The 15,618-nt window shown below is 39.7% G+C and overlaps 1 protein-coding gene across 2 annotated transcripts in view; it reads right to left on the reverse strand.

Annotated features, from left to right (window-relative positions):
- The window catches only part of SCFD2 (sec1 family domain containing 2), a 434,776-nt gene extending 421,965 nt beyond the window's left edge, over window positions 1-12,811 (reverse strand). For both annotated transcript variants that reach the window (XR_010409402.1, XM_045881163.3), the window contains exon 1: window positions 11,832-12,811. Coding sequence is in view for 1 of the 2 variants with exons in the window: in XM_045881163.3 (XP_045737119.1) it covers window positions 11,832-12,666 (835 nt within the window). In the remaining variant the exon portion in view is untranslated. The remainder of the gene's footprint in view (window positions 1-11,831) is intronic.
- Window positions 12,812-15,618: the final 2,807 nt, after the last annotated feature.

The raw sequence follows: 15,618 nt of genomic DNA on the forward strand, positions 1-15,618 counted from the left end.
TGCCAACAAATAATCTCAGCAATCTGGAAGAAATAGATAAATTCCTAGAAACATACAAACTGCCAAAACTGAAACAGGAAAAAATAAAAAATTCGAACAGACCCATACACAGCAAAGAATTGAATCAATCAAAAATCTCCCGAAAAACAAAAGTCTAGGGCCAGATGGCTTCCCATGGGTATTCTATCAGACATTTAAAGAAGAGTTAATACCTATTCTTGTCAAACTATTTCAAAAAACAGAAATGGAAGGAAAACTTCCAAACTCATTCTATGAAGCCAGCATTACCTTGATTCCAAAACCAGACAACAACCCCATTAAACAGGACAATTACAGGCCAATATCCCTAATGAACATGGATATAAAAATTCTCAACAACATAGTAGCAAATCAAGTCCAACAGTGCATTAAAAGAATTATTCACCATGATCAAGTGGGATTTATTCCTGGGCTGCAGGGGTGGTTCAATATCCACAAATCAATCAATGTGATACATCACATTAATAAAAGAAAGGATAAGAACCATATGATCCTCTCAATAGATACAGGGAAAGCATTTGACAAAATACAGCATCCATTCTTGATAAAAACCCTCAACAAAATAGGGATAGAGGGAACATACCTCATCATCATAAAGGCCATACCTACAGCTAATATCATCCTCAATGGGGAAAAACTGAGAGCTTTTTCTCTTCAGTCAGGAACAAGACAGGAATGTCCATTCTCACCATTGTTACTTAACACAGTACTGGAAGTTCTAGCCTCACCAATCAGACAACAAAAAGAAATAAATGGCATCCAAATTGGCAAGGAAGAAGCGAAACTTCACTATTTGCAGATGACATGACACTGTATGTAGAAAAGCCAAAAGACTTCACCAAAAATTTGCTAAGCCTAATACATGAATTCAGCGAAGTTGCAGGATACAAAATCAATGTACAGAGACCTGCTGTGTTTCGATACACCAATAATGAAGCAGCAGAAAGAGAAATCAAGGAGTCAATCCCGTTTACAATTCCACCAAAAACCATAAGATACCTAGGAATAAACCTAACCAACGAGGTAAGGGACACCTGGGTGGATCAGTCGGTTAAGCGTCTGCTTTTGGCTGGGGTCGTGATCCCAGGGTCCTGGGATCAAGCCCTATGTCAGGCTCCCTGCTCAACGGGGAGCCTGCTTCTCCCTCCTTTCTGCTGCTCCCCCTGCTTGTGCTCTCTTGCTCTCTCTTTCTCATATAAATGAATAAAATCTTTAAAAAAAAGAAGTAAAAGATCTGTACTCTGAAAACTACAGACCATTTATGAAAGAAATTGAAGATGACACAAAGAAATGGAAAAACATTCCATGCTCATGGACTGGAAGAACAAATACTGTTAAAATGGTCTATACTACCCAAAGCAATCTACACATTTAATGCAATACCTATCAAAATACAATCAGCGTTTTTCACAGAGCCAGAACAAACAATCCAAATTTGCATGGAACCATAAAAGACCTTGAATAGCCAAAGTAATGTTGAAAAAGAAAAAGCTGGAGACATCACAATTCCGGACTTCAACCTGTAGTCATCAAGACAATATGGTACTGCCACAAAAACAGACATACAGATCAATGGAACAGAACAGAAAACCCAGAAATGGGCCCAGAACTATATGGTCAACTGATCTTCAGCAAAGCAGGAAAGAATATCCAATGGAAAAAGGACAGTCTCTTCAACAAATGGTGTTGGGAAGACTGGACAGCGACATGCAGAAGAATATAGCTGGACCACTTTCTAACACCAAACACAAAAATAAGTTCAAAATGGGTGAAAGACCTAAATATGAGATAGGAAACCATAAAATCCTAGAGGAAGGGTATCTGGGTGGCTTAGTCAACTAAGCATCTGACTCCTGATTTCCGCTCAGGTCATAATCTCAGGGTCCTGAGATTGAGTCCCACATTGGGCGCCATGCTAAGCATGGAGCCTGCTTAAGATTCTCTCTCTCTCTCTCTCTCTGCCCCTCCCCATTGCTTGCATGTGCAAGCTCACTCTCTCTCTCAAAAGAAAAAAAATCCTAGAGGAGAACACAGGCAGCAATCTCTTTGACCTCAGCCATAGCAAATTCTTACTAGAACTATTGGGACTTCATCAAAATAAAAAGCTTCTGCACAGTGAAGGAAACAATCAGCAAAACTAAAAGGCAACCTACAGAATGGGAGAAGATATTTGCAAATGACATATCTGATAAAAGGTTAGTATCCGAAATCTATAAAGAACTTATCAAACACAACACCAAAAAAAATAAATAATCCAGTTAAGAAATGGTCAGAGGATATGAAGAGACATTTTTCCAAAGAAGACTTACAGTTGGCTAACAGACACATGAAAAGATGCTCAACATCACTCATCATCAGGGAAATACAGATCAAATACACATCAAAACCAGATATCATCTCACACCTGTCAGAATGGCTAGACTTAACACAGGAAACAACAGGTGCCAGTGAGGATGTGAAAAAAGGGGAACCCTCCTACACTGTTGGCAGGAATGCAAGCTGTTGCAGCCACCCCAGAAAACAGTATGGAGGTTCCTCAAAAGGTAAAAACAGAACGACCCTATGACCCAGCAATTGTACTACGAGGTATTTACCCAAAGGATACAAAAATACAGATTCGAAGAGGCACATGCACCCCAATGTTTATAGCAGCATTATCAACAATAGCCAAACTATGGAAAGAGCTTAAATGTCCATCAACAGATAAATGGATTAAGAAGATGTGGTGTATATATACAATGGAATATTACATAGCCATCAAAAAGAATGAAATCTTGCCTTTTACAATGATGTGGATCGAGCAACAGTGTATTACGCTAAGCGAAATAAGTGAGTCAGAGAAAGACAAATACCATATGATTTCACTCATATGCAGAATGTAAGAAACAAACAGATGAATTTAGAGGAAGGGAAAAAGAGGAGGTAGGGGAAGCAAACCATAAGAGACTCAACTATGGAGAATAAACTGAAGGTTGATGGAGGGAGGTACGTAGGGGACGGGATAAATGGATGATGGGGATTAAGGGCACTTGTTGCAATGAGCACTGGGAATTATATATAAGTGATAAATCACTAAATTCTATACCTGAAACCAATTTTACCATATATGGTAACTAACTAGAATTTAAATAAAAACTTGAAAAGAGGGGCCCTGGGTGGCTCAGTCGGTTAAGCATCTGCCTTCTGCTCAGGTCATGATCCCAGGGTCCTGGGATCGAGCCCCGTGTCAGGCTCTCTGCTCAGAGGGGAGTCTGCTTCTCCCTCTGTGCTTGCTCTCTCTCTCTCTCTCAAATAAATAAATAAAATCTTAAAAAAAAAAAAACTTGTAAAGAAAAAAAATTAGGAGCCCTCACAAGAACTTACTCACACTGCAGTATGGCTAAAAAGATAGAAATGCAACAATAGCATTTTCTACATTTCACAGACAATATTTTTGGGTTGTGTATATTGTCTCTGTGTTGAGATAGAGCTACTGGACTCCCGGAATTAGTATATTCAAAAAGTCACTTCCTTTCTGATTCCCCATTATTCATTCTCAAGTATCTGTGATTGTCTTTCATTAGTTTGAGATGTTTCAGTATGTGATTATATTTCTGTCTTGTAGAACAGGATATTTATTATTCCTAATGTTCCCTTCTATGTAGAGGGACAACAATTAGTACAACACTCCTGAAATTGCTTTACCTCCTTCAATCAATCACTCTTACCCTGGACTATCAGGTTCTGCTCTACTTACTCTTCCTAATATAGGTTCTGCCCTTGGGAAGGAGGGGAAAAGACTTGCTCTGGTTCAATCTTCCTGCTGTGTGGGTAAACCTTTCTACTCTGGGATTTGGTATTAGGAAGCTCACTTGTCCATAGATATAAGCCACATTCCTTAATTGTTCACTGTATCTATAATATAACAATATTTTGGCCTCCACCTGACAACTTTTTATCTCATATTCAATTGATTCAGACTTTGGATGGGGAAAGGAGTGTTAGTTATTAGATTTCTAATACTACTCTTACTAGTACTACTAACACTACTATTTCTAAAACCACCTATGGCTGCCTCACATCAGTCAAATCTAGTACAAAGGGTGTATATTAGATACTGCATGCTAGTAAAAAGCCTGCTTAAGAATGCCATTTACCAGGTAGGACTTTGCAGGGGAAGCTATTGGGGGTAGGATAATAATAAGGCACTACATATACAAGTTTACTCAATAAATACCTTTCCCCACACAGAAATGTTAGATAAGAGAACCACATAACATTCATTATATTGCTCCTAACTTGAATCTACTCCTACCTTTCCCATCACAGGTCACAGATTCTGAAATTGCCCAAGCTAGAACACTTGGCATGTCTTCTCTTAATCCTCTACCATTATATCAGTCACCACTCTGTTAATTCTCTCACCTAAATACTCAACTACTCCTTTCTTCACTCTTTCTATTATTGACTCAATTTAAACTCACATCATTTCTCACCTAGATATTACAGTAGCCTTCCGATCAATCTCCACAAGCCTTGATTGTGGATGTTGTTTTACAACTGTATGTTTTTTGACAAAATTATGCACTAAAAATGATGAATATTACTATATGTAAATTATGCTTTAATAAACTGGACTACAGGGAACAAAAGCAAGCAGAACAACAACAAAAAAAAAAACCCATCCCACCAGAGTCTGACTCACTTCTCAGGTTACACTTTGGAATCAATACATCTATTCACCACAATGTCCACAAGAGAACTCATTCAACAGGAAATGTGTACATGCACTTTGCCTGACTAAAACTTTGTTAAGACTCCTCACTGAGCATGAAATTTAAGGCTTTTGTAATATGGCCCCAACCTCCTTCCTCATCATCCCCATCAGGCTTCCTCATCTCTTACCATTCCTTCATGCATTCCAACCCTCATGCACCTTAAGCCCTAATAAAAAATGATCTAAAAAAGAATTCCCAGAACAACCTGTGCTCCTTCTTACATCTTTGCACATGTGGGGAGCTTTTAAAAGAATTCTGATTCTAGCCTCTGCCCAGACCCATTTTTAAGAATCAGACTTTCTGGGGTGGTTCGAATATGAAACGAGGTTGAGAACCACTGGTCTAGAAATGGCCACCCCTTAAAGGAGAATTTTGTACCTAAACCCTATGAAGGCACATATCATTCATACTATAATTTGCTGAGCTTTGTGCTTCTTCATTTGATTCTGAGTTCCTCATGGACAAGAGCCTTGACTGCGTTTTACATCACTTCTCAAACTTTACTGTATATGCAAGTCACCTAAAGATTCATTAAAATACAGATTCTGATCCATAAGTCTGTGGTGAGGCCTGAGATTCTGCATTTTTAGTTAGCTTCAGCTGAGCTAAGGCTTCCAGTCCTCAGGATACACTGAGTAGTGAGGCATTATGTCACTATCACCTAGCACAGAACCTGCATATAAAAGTTGCTCAAAAAACATTTATGAAATGAATAGGTATCATCCACACCATTCTTCACACTTTCCTAAATAACCAAAATTGTAGTAATCTTGCAGGATCAGATAGGAGGAATCTCGCTTATTCTGCCTTTTTTTTTTCTCTAGGTATGACAGAATATAGTTGCTGACAAATGGTTAATTCTAACCAACTCTCATTTCCTTTAGTGGCAGGTAAGAGATCAGGTAAGAGAATTCTTCTGGGTTATATGTATGGAAAATCATTCTCGTATTTATACTCTTAGTCTTATACTTAGGGAGAAAACATATTTGAAGTAATAAAACTTAAGTAATTTTATTATTTTTTATTATGTTATGTTAGTCACCATACAGTACTTCGTTATTGATGTACTGTTCCATGATTCATTGTTTGCGTATAACACCAGTGCTCATTGCCTCCTTAATATCCATCACCGGGCTCACCCAGCTCCCTACCCCCCTCCCCTTGGAAACCCTCAGTTTGTTTCCCAGAGTCCATAGTTTCTCATACTTCGGCTCCCTCTCTGATTCCTCCCCTTCATTTTTCCCTTCCTTCTCCTAATGTCCTCAATGCTATTCCTTATGTTCCACATATAAGTTAAACCATATGATAATTTTAATTTTAAATGCATACCATTAATTAACAAAAGTAAGAAACATTTCTCAGTGCATTTTACATTACCAGGCACTGTTTCAGGAGCTAGATGTGTTAACTTATGTTACACTCTCAACAGCCCTGTGAATAGGTATCTTGATTTTACAGATCAGGAAACGGATACCTTCAAGGTAGGCACTTGCCCAACGAATTATGGCTAGAAAGAGGCAGAGCTAAGCCTACCATAACTAATCACTCATGCCTATTACACAACCTAGATAGTAGTAGCAGCCACCATACATTGAGGATCGACCTCAATCCCCTCACTCCTTCCATGTATGATCCCATATAACATAAGTCTGATCATGTCACATCACAGCTCAAAACTCCCCAAGTTTCCTATCATACTTTGGCTTTTATGTAAGTCCTTACTTTGCCCTACAGTGCACTGCCTCTGCCTATCTCTCCAACTTCATCTCCTCCTGGGGCAAGCTGAAGGGACCCACGCTGGCCTCCTACTGCTCCTCAAACATGTCAAACATATTCCCACCTCAGATCCTTTGCACCTGCTGCTGGGTCTTTATGTTCTACACCAAGACAGCTATACGGCCTGCTTCCTCTCTTCTTTCCATCTCTGCTCAGATGTCACATCCACAGAAAGGCCTTCCCAAACTATGCTATCTAAAATGGAAACCCTATCACTTTTTAATCTTACCCACTATATTAGTTATACATTGAATGAATGAATGAATGAATGAATGAATGAATGATTTCATATCCTTCCAACAGCACTTTAAGGTCACTATTTTACCCTGTTCACAAATAAGAAAACCCTCAAAAGGTTCAATGAAGATCAAACAACAACTAAGTTACTAAGCCAGGATGTGAAATTATTATACGGGCCTGGATCTAACACCAGCCATCTAATCAGAGCCTTAAAGGGCTTCTAAATCATGTCTCACACTTATGTTTATTTTAAATAGTATCCACTGAACTCTAAAATGAAGATATTGCTTGATTATTTTGTATTTTGTGGAAAATCAGATTTGGGGAAGAAAAAGTCACTTTTCTGAACACTACGGCAGCACCAGGGCCCAACAACTGTGTTTAGTCTCCGAAGCTGCCAGCTTCTGGACACCCTAGCAGCAGAATCTGTACTATTTAGGACAAGGCTTCTCAAACTTTTCTCTGTAGTAACATATATAAGACGGATTATGAGCATAAGCTCTGGAGTAAACTGCCGAGGTTCAAATCCTGACTGCCACTTACTAGCTGCGTGATCTCGGGCAAGCTACTTAACTCCTCAATTTCTCTGCTTCCTCATCTGTAAAATGGGGATAATTATAATACCTCAAAAAACTATTGTGAAAATTAAAAGAGCTTAGATATATAGAGTGCTGAGAAAGGTAATATGCTCTCAAATGTTAACTATTAATAGTCTCAAATTTCAATACTTTAACAAATAATATACACACCTTAAAGCAAATATAAATGCATCACTGTATCATAATCCCAGGAATAGGAGCCGCCCTTTGTATTGGCAGTTAATCTTTAATTGAATTGATTTAACTTAAAAGTTTACATGAAACTAAAATTCAGAAGAATTAAACCGGGAGAAGAAATTTAATTCCCAGAGTTACTGCCACCTCCTATCTGTTTATTTTGGACTTAAAGCACTCTAGTCAATCCTAAGAGCCAAAAAAGAATGGAAAGGAAACCAGACTCAAATCTTTTAGAGATTCATAAATCACATCTACCTAATTTAATTTAATTCCCCTGAAACAAATCAGAAGCCGGAACAGTCCATAGAATATTGTGCTTAAATCCCCTACACAAACATGCCGGACGTACTCTGTCTGCAGAGACACAAGCTTCTGGGTGGTCTACACAGGGTAAAAGTACGCCAAACCATAGCAAACAGACATCAGCGACCATTTACTTCTCAAATAATTACAACAAACTTTCTATGTTTTTAAGTGCTGAGAGCTCATCAACTGCTTCAGGAGAGCAAGGAAATTGTCTATCTTGTTCATCACTGTTTCCCTAGACCTGGAACAATCCTGGCACACAGTAGGCCTTCAATAAATGTTTGCTGAAAAAAATAAACCAAATATTAGACAAATTAATATTACTTTCAGCAAAGATGATGACAAGAAGATGAGAAAGAAACTTGTCTGTACTGTAAGGAGGATGTTAAGAATGTTGGATATTTATGAATTGTTGGAGGTTATTCTTGATAGTGCCAATTTTACATCTAAGAAGATATATAAGCATATAAATCTTTTAATGGTAAATTATCAAGGATGTTAGCCAAAATATTGAACAACTAATAATAAAAAGTTAACATGTGTTTATGGATATTCACATCTAAATCAAAACCTAAAAATATATTTCTTTTTGATCTCTATATTAAAACTGCTGTCAAGTAATTTAAATTGAAATTCAGACCATTCAAGTCATTCCAATAATTCCCAAATCAGCTTTTAATTTTTAGAAATTGTTGGTGTAATCTTTGGTTTGCTGCAACTATCACTGGCTAAACAATGCACTAATCTAAGTCACAGTTTGATGTAAGATCCACACCAAACTCTTGTAACAGCTTCTCTATTAAATTCATTGTTATGACTCCCCAGCTCCTTATGCTTGTTACATTCAAGACAGATCAGAAAAAAATTTGAGCATGGTGATCAGGTATGTTCCTGGACATCAGAGTCTGGACCAAGGACAGAGAGCACCCATGACGACTGTAAGGCCACCAAACCACCTATGCCACGCCATTCAGTTCGGGGCCACCTTGGAGCACTTGTGGAGTGCTGCATCTCCACAACCATCACAACCACCCTTGCTGCCTCAGTACCCTCAGCAGCTCTGGAGGACCAGCTGTGTCCACACCAGCACTCTCCTAGGCCGTATTGCTCTTCTCCACCAGGTAACAGCATTGGGTGACTTGTAGTCCCAATAAGTAGAGGATTTCTCTTTACTCAATAATACAGAAAAATTTTAATGTTTAAAAATTTTTACACCACAGCCATGTACCAACTGAAAATCAGCCCTGAATATTACCAACATGGGATGATAACACTATGTTGAAACATCTTTGACACAAATGAATCATTAATCTGTTCATCTGGAAGATAGTTTGAGTGGTTATTCAAAAGGTATCCATTAAAAAGAACTTTAATTTATAAGTTACTAGGACCATAGGAACAAACTAATGCCAATTAGGGGAACAGAGTAGCTAAAGAAAGTGGTCAGGGAAGGCTTGTTTGAGAAGCAGAAATCTGAGCAGAGATTCAAAGGAAGTGAACAAGAAAGCCATGTAGATACCTGAAGGAAGAACATTCCAAGCTGAGCTGCAGAAGAACTCCAAAGGCCCTGAAGCTGGAACATACTTGGCATGTTGAGGGATGGCCAGGTGGGCAGCGTGGTGGGAAAGTAATGTGTGAGGGGAGATCAGTGGGAGACAAGGTAGGAAAGTACATGCAGGCAGGTCACGTATGGCCTTGAAAACAATGGTAAGGAAACTGGACTTGACAGTAGGTGTGATAGAAGGCTGTGGGAGGGCTGTGAGCGGGCTGTAAGCAAACAAATGACATGTCAGATTTACATTCTGATGGAGTTACACAAGAAACTATGTATCTGTATATCTTTTGTGCATCTTTTATTTTCTTCTTATTATTTTTAACTCTTTGAATTCTCTACTCCGCTGTGTCAGATGCTGCTTTGAGACTGAGTAAAATGAATCCTGATAACCGAACACTGGATTTGGCAATATGGCGGCCACACGTGATCTTGACAGAGGAAATTGCTGGGAAGTACTGCGGAGGGGAAATCGTAACTGAAGTGGAATCGAGGGAAAATTGGAGCAGATGATTGCAGAGATAGCAAGTATGGACAACTCTTTCAAGTTTGCTGTAAAATGGAGCAAAAAATAAAACAAGTTGGAGGAGCATGAGGTGTTAAGGAAGGAGATCTTACATTCCATTTGTATGTTGACCAGGAAAATCCAGTAAAAAAGATTTTCTGAAATGATGATCTAGGAACAGGGTAGGGTATGTGACAGAGGTCAGTCTATGAGGGAAGTGAAAAGGGAGAGGACCTAGTCTGCAAAGGTGAAGAAGTTGGCATTAGATAGTAGCAGGGACAGTACATTTCTTTTTAATACAAAGGAAGGGGGGCACCTGGGTGGCTCAGTCCTTAAGCGTCTGCCTTCGGCTCAGGTCATGATCCCAGGGTCCTGGGATCGAGTCCCACATCGGGCTCCCTGCTCAGCAAGAGGCCTGCTTCTCCCTCTCCCACTCCCCCTGCTTGTGTTCCTGCTCTCGCTCTCTCTCTCTGTCAAATAAATAAAATCTTAAAAAAAAAAAAATACAAAGGAAGGGAAGAAAAAATGTTGTACAAATGTACAAAGGCTGGTAATTTGGTGATGGGAAGATATGAAAGTTTTCTGATGGCTTTTATTTTCAAGAATCATATACAAGGAAGGCATGTCAAGACTTAAAAGAGCTGATACCATGATGCTGGAGGGCCAGGACATTAAAGTCTGCCTAACTGAAGTCATTGGGGGGCGGGGGGGGAACAACACTATGTGACTCTGATTAATTATTAAACAATTCATATTTGGGGCATAAGAAAGTAGAAGTATAAACAGTATATACCACACACTCAAAAATTCAGCAAGCATAAACTCCTCAGGTGATTTTAATTCTCTAGTTCTGGGATGCTACAATTTTTACTTATACTTAAATCACAATGACAGACTAGACACCTGTTTTTCCAGTCACATGATTAAGCTTACATCTCAGTATTACCACTTAGCTTACTATTTTATGATCTGAAAATTAATCTTATAAGGTCAAAAACTCAAATACAGCTATTGTGGTTTTTTTTATAACTTCATTCTACTTTTTTTCCAACCTACTAAGGAGAATGTTTACCTATGTCAGTTTCCTGATCATTCTCCCTGAATTTGGGTGTGGCCAGACTATACTACTAGCAGCACTATATCTACCTAATTAGAGAACAATAAAGTTGACCTTTGACAATATGCACATGTCACTATCAGAAAGTGTTTTTTCTTCATCTATGTTAAGGATTATGTTTGTTCTCTATGCATATAAATAATTGATACATTATTAAAATTTGAGATGATCTACCCAATCTTCAGTAGAATGACAGCTAAGAGTAAATCAATGAACATTTGAAAGTATTTTCTACAATTGTATTTAATCTCAATTTCTGGTAATACTTCAAGTTCATTAACACTCATTTAAAGAAACCTAAAACTAAACTGTCTGTGATAATTTCATGTATTGTTGTACAGTTTTCCTTCCACTGGTTCAACTGTCAACACCTCTCCAACAAATTAGAGCCCTCTTACGCAGGATTATTGTAAATACTGACATCTGCACATTTCTAAAAAGTACCCAGGTGTACAGTTCTCAATGTCAGCATAATTTCTCCAATATCTTTGGCTAGATGTAGTTGTTTAACAAAACAGTGCGTGTTAAAGATGTATTTACCCATTACAGCATCTAACGAATTAATGAATTGTAATTAGTAATTTGCTTGTCTGCATTCCACTCTAGATGACAAACTCTATGAGATCAGGGACTGTGTCCATCTAGCTCATCTTTGTATCCTCAACTTGACATACAGTAAGAGTCAATAAAATATATGCTGAATCAGTGAAAGTCCCAGAACCTTGGAGGTTAGGTTAGGAAGACCCATAGCAATTCCACTTACCCGTGAGATCCAAAGTTCTGTCTACAAAGACCACTGATGCCCTGCCTGTGGCAGTCTTCCTCCTGTTCTTGGCAGGGCCATAATTAGCCAGATCTGCAGCGATGATCCGACTGAGGGAACCTACAGCAAAACACTCCTCCCGCACCCCTAAATGTTCACACAGAGAACTGAGGCCTGACACCAGGCACCTGATCTGCAGAAGCAGCTCAGGGGGCAGGGCAGTGGCATCCACCTCACTCAGGCTTCCTAGCCTCCTCTTGTCTGGTCGGGCACTGTTAAGGAGATGCACATCCTGGGGTAGCAGTGGAAAAAGGGAAGCAAAGGCTGGAGTCAAGGCAAGGTGGGGAGCAACAGGTGCGAGCAAAAACGGGACGTGCAGCACCTCGGCCGTGTAGTTCATATTGCCCATCCACTCACACAGTTTCTCCTCCAGTTGCTCGAACACCGGCTGCCCTTCCAGCTCCGCCGCTGCAGCCGCCGGCACGTGATTAGCGGTGAGGTGGACAGCGTGGTTCACGGCTGTGACCACCACACAATACTGGAAGTGACTGCGGCAGATGATATCCCGCAGGGTCTCCACGGTCCGGCCTTTCAGCAGGCAGCTCAGCACAAACACCGCCTTAGGCTGCTCGGCTCCACCACCGACAGCTGCGGGCTCGAACTCCCGCAGGTGACACGCAGGATCTCCCACCGCCTCCAGGAGTCGCGTGGATCCGCAGCCCCAATGCAAGCTCTCCGCGCAGGCGGCGTCCAGATAGACCAGAGCCCATTTCACTTTGGCCAGCACCTGCTCCCAACCTTGCTGGGTAAAGGAGAGCACTCCCGGGGCGCTCATGATTGGGGTTCGCAGAGCCGGGACACTAGAGTACAGGAACTTCTTTTAGAACTCACAGCTTCCGGGAATTGGGCTCCTTGACGCTTTGACAGTCAACACAGTACACGTGGTGCTGCCTCCGACTTGTCCAGTGTCGGCGCACATTGATGACGTAGACGGAGCGTGATTGGCTAGCGAGGAGAACGCGCGGAAGAATGGTGGGGCTGGGAAGAAGTGGGCAGGGCTCCGTCGCTCCCGCCTGAGGGGAGAGGTCTGTGAATAGCTCAACTGTTTTCTTTTCCTCTCCTTCTTTGTGCTCGGATTACCTTTCCCTGCATCTCCAGAAATCTCGGGAATAGTAAAAGCTATTCCGAAATTTATTATTTTCCTTGGATCTGAACACATCTCTAAAAGTCGTTCTGCCCATCTAAACCAGGAAACGCCAGAGAAGATAAAAACAACCAAGTGATATGTAATGTTTTGTAGTTTATAAATGGCTGTCTCATACGTTATAGCGCTCAAGCCTCATGAAAAACCTACTGGTCTCGTTTTCACTTTCTCCATCTTCCCTCATCTCATTGGCACTAAATCTTCGTCTACTTCAAAAATCCTAGAATCCAGCCCCTTCGGCCCTTCCATCCTTGCCATCACTGGCTTAATCCAACATCATCACTCAACTGGGCAATAGCAATGATCCCCTATAATTTCCCAGTCTTAATCTCTTCTCCCACCAATTTAGTTTTTCTTCCTAATGAACTGAGCTGGCCCTACCATTTTCCAGCTTAAAAGCCTCTCCTGGCCCAATTGCTTACAGGCCACAGCCTGACTTCTTATAATGGCACCAAAATCCTTCATGATTTCTCAATTTCTCTCCACCTAATCCCTGCCTGGAACATTATATACCTGCACAATTAAGTCAAGAGATTGAGCACAGAATGTTTCACAGGTTTAGTTCAATTCAACCACTATTTATTGAACACTAAGTATAGTCACTGACGTAGGCTCCAAAGGCACAATGGTTAATAAATTCCCTGATCCATGAAGAATTTTCACCTCAGCTAAGTACTTGCCATATCAGGAGGTAAGTTTTAGCATACCTGTTTTCCTACAAAATTGTGCACTAGAGGCCTCGTTTCTCCAACACTAGAAAATATGCAAGTTTTCAATGAATGTTGACTAAATGATCAATAAATCTTCCATTTATATCCATATAATAAGTGATATATTCAACCAACTTTTAATATACAATATTGCAGACCCTGTGTTTGGCATTGAGAATATAAATAGAAATAAGGCACAGTCTTGCCATCAAAAGGATCTGAAATAAAAGACCCACATATGTAAAGAAAGCAAATGCAATATAAAGTTACAGAAGCAATAATTTGTTTAATGGATAAGAGTTACAAAAGAGGAAAAATAAATTCTGATTGAGTGAAGGAAAAAGGGAAGTGGTCAGAAGTTTCATATAAGACATGAGTTTTGACTTGTCTTCCAAGAAAACCAGGTGTTCACCAGGTGGACAGGATGGGGAGGAGCATTCCTCGCAGCTCAAACACAGAGTGCAGCATGGACAAAGGTATAGAGGCACACAACACGTTCTCTGGAACTACAAACAGTTTAGTATAGCTGGAATATATTGTATGAAGAGAGGCCCAAACTGAAACAGGAGCTCTGAACTAGTAAAAAGGGACTAGATCAGAGTGAGTCTTATTTTTTATTCTAAGTAGTAGCAGCCTATGGAGTACAGTTAAAGTATTGTTAGGAGTGAATATAATTTGTTCACATATGGAGTTTTTTGGGGGGAAGTATTCTAAATGGAAAATAGCTTAAATGGGCAAGATTTAGGACAGGGAGAGTATTTAGAAAGCAGTCACAGCAACAACTCTGGGTGAGAACAGGTAAGGGTACCCACAGAGGGGCTAGACAGCATGGGGTATATAAAGAGATGTTAAGAAAATGGAACCAAAAAGTCTGGTGACTGGATTGACAAAAAGGATGAGGCAGAGGGAGAATTTCAGATTCATACCCAGTTTTCTGCCTGGATGACTGGTAAGTGGCTGTGCCTTAGATTTGGAAAACCAGAAGAGAAGCAGGTTGAGGAATAAATGTATTAAGTTCAGTTAGGACACGGTTTTTTGTTTTGTTTTTAATTGTGGCAAAATATATAAAATTTACATTTACTATCTTAACCATTTTTAAGTGCACAGTTCAGTATAGTTAAGTATTTGCACAATATTATACAACCAATCTCCAGAATTTTTATCTTGTGAAACTGAAACTTTATATCCATTAAACAACAACTACCCATTTCCTCTTCCCAATGGCTGGTTTTTTCTCAGCATAATATCATCAAGATTCATCTAACATATGTGAGAATTTTCTTCCTTTCTAAGGCTGAATTATATTCCATTGTATATATCATTGTGTATACTACATTTTCTTTATCCATTCATCTGTCAATAGACATTTGTATTGCTTTCACATTTTGACTATTGTGAATAGTGCTGCTAGTTACATGGGTATACAAATAACGCTTTGAGACCCTGCTTTCAGTTCTGTTAGATATGTACCCAGAAGCAGAATTGCTAGATCATATAGTAATTCTATTTTTAATTTTTTTCAGGGCCCTCTGTTTTCCATAGCTGCTGTATCATTTTAGATTCCCACCAACAGGACATAAGGGTTCTAATTTCTCTACATTCTCACCAACATTTGTTATTTTCTTTTGTTGTTTTGATATTAGCCATCCTATTTGGTGTGGGGATTCATTGTTTTGAAGGTACTGTGGGACATCCTGGTGGAAACATATAGTAAGCAGTTGGATATATGACTGTGGATTGCAGAAGAGAGTCTGATAATTTGGGAATCATCAGCAAACAGGTGTGCTTGAGATTGCTTAAAGAGAGCACAAAAAAGAAAGACAATGAGAGTGATGGACAGATCTCTGAGCAACATTTCTAGGTCTGCTGAAGG

Source organism: Mirounga angustirostris, unplaced genomic scaffold (assembly GCF_029215605.1).
Source record: "Mirounga angustirostris isolate CCGP_5_RB_7025 unplaced genomic scaffold, mMirAng1.0.hap1 SCAF_2, whole genome shotgun sequence".
NCBI lineage: Eukaryota > Metazoa > Chordata > Mammalia > Carnivora > Phocidae > Mirounga > Mirounga angustirostris.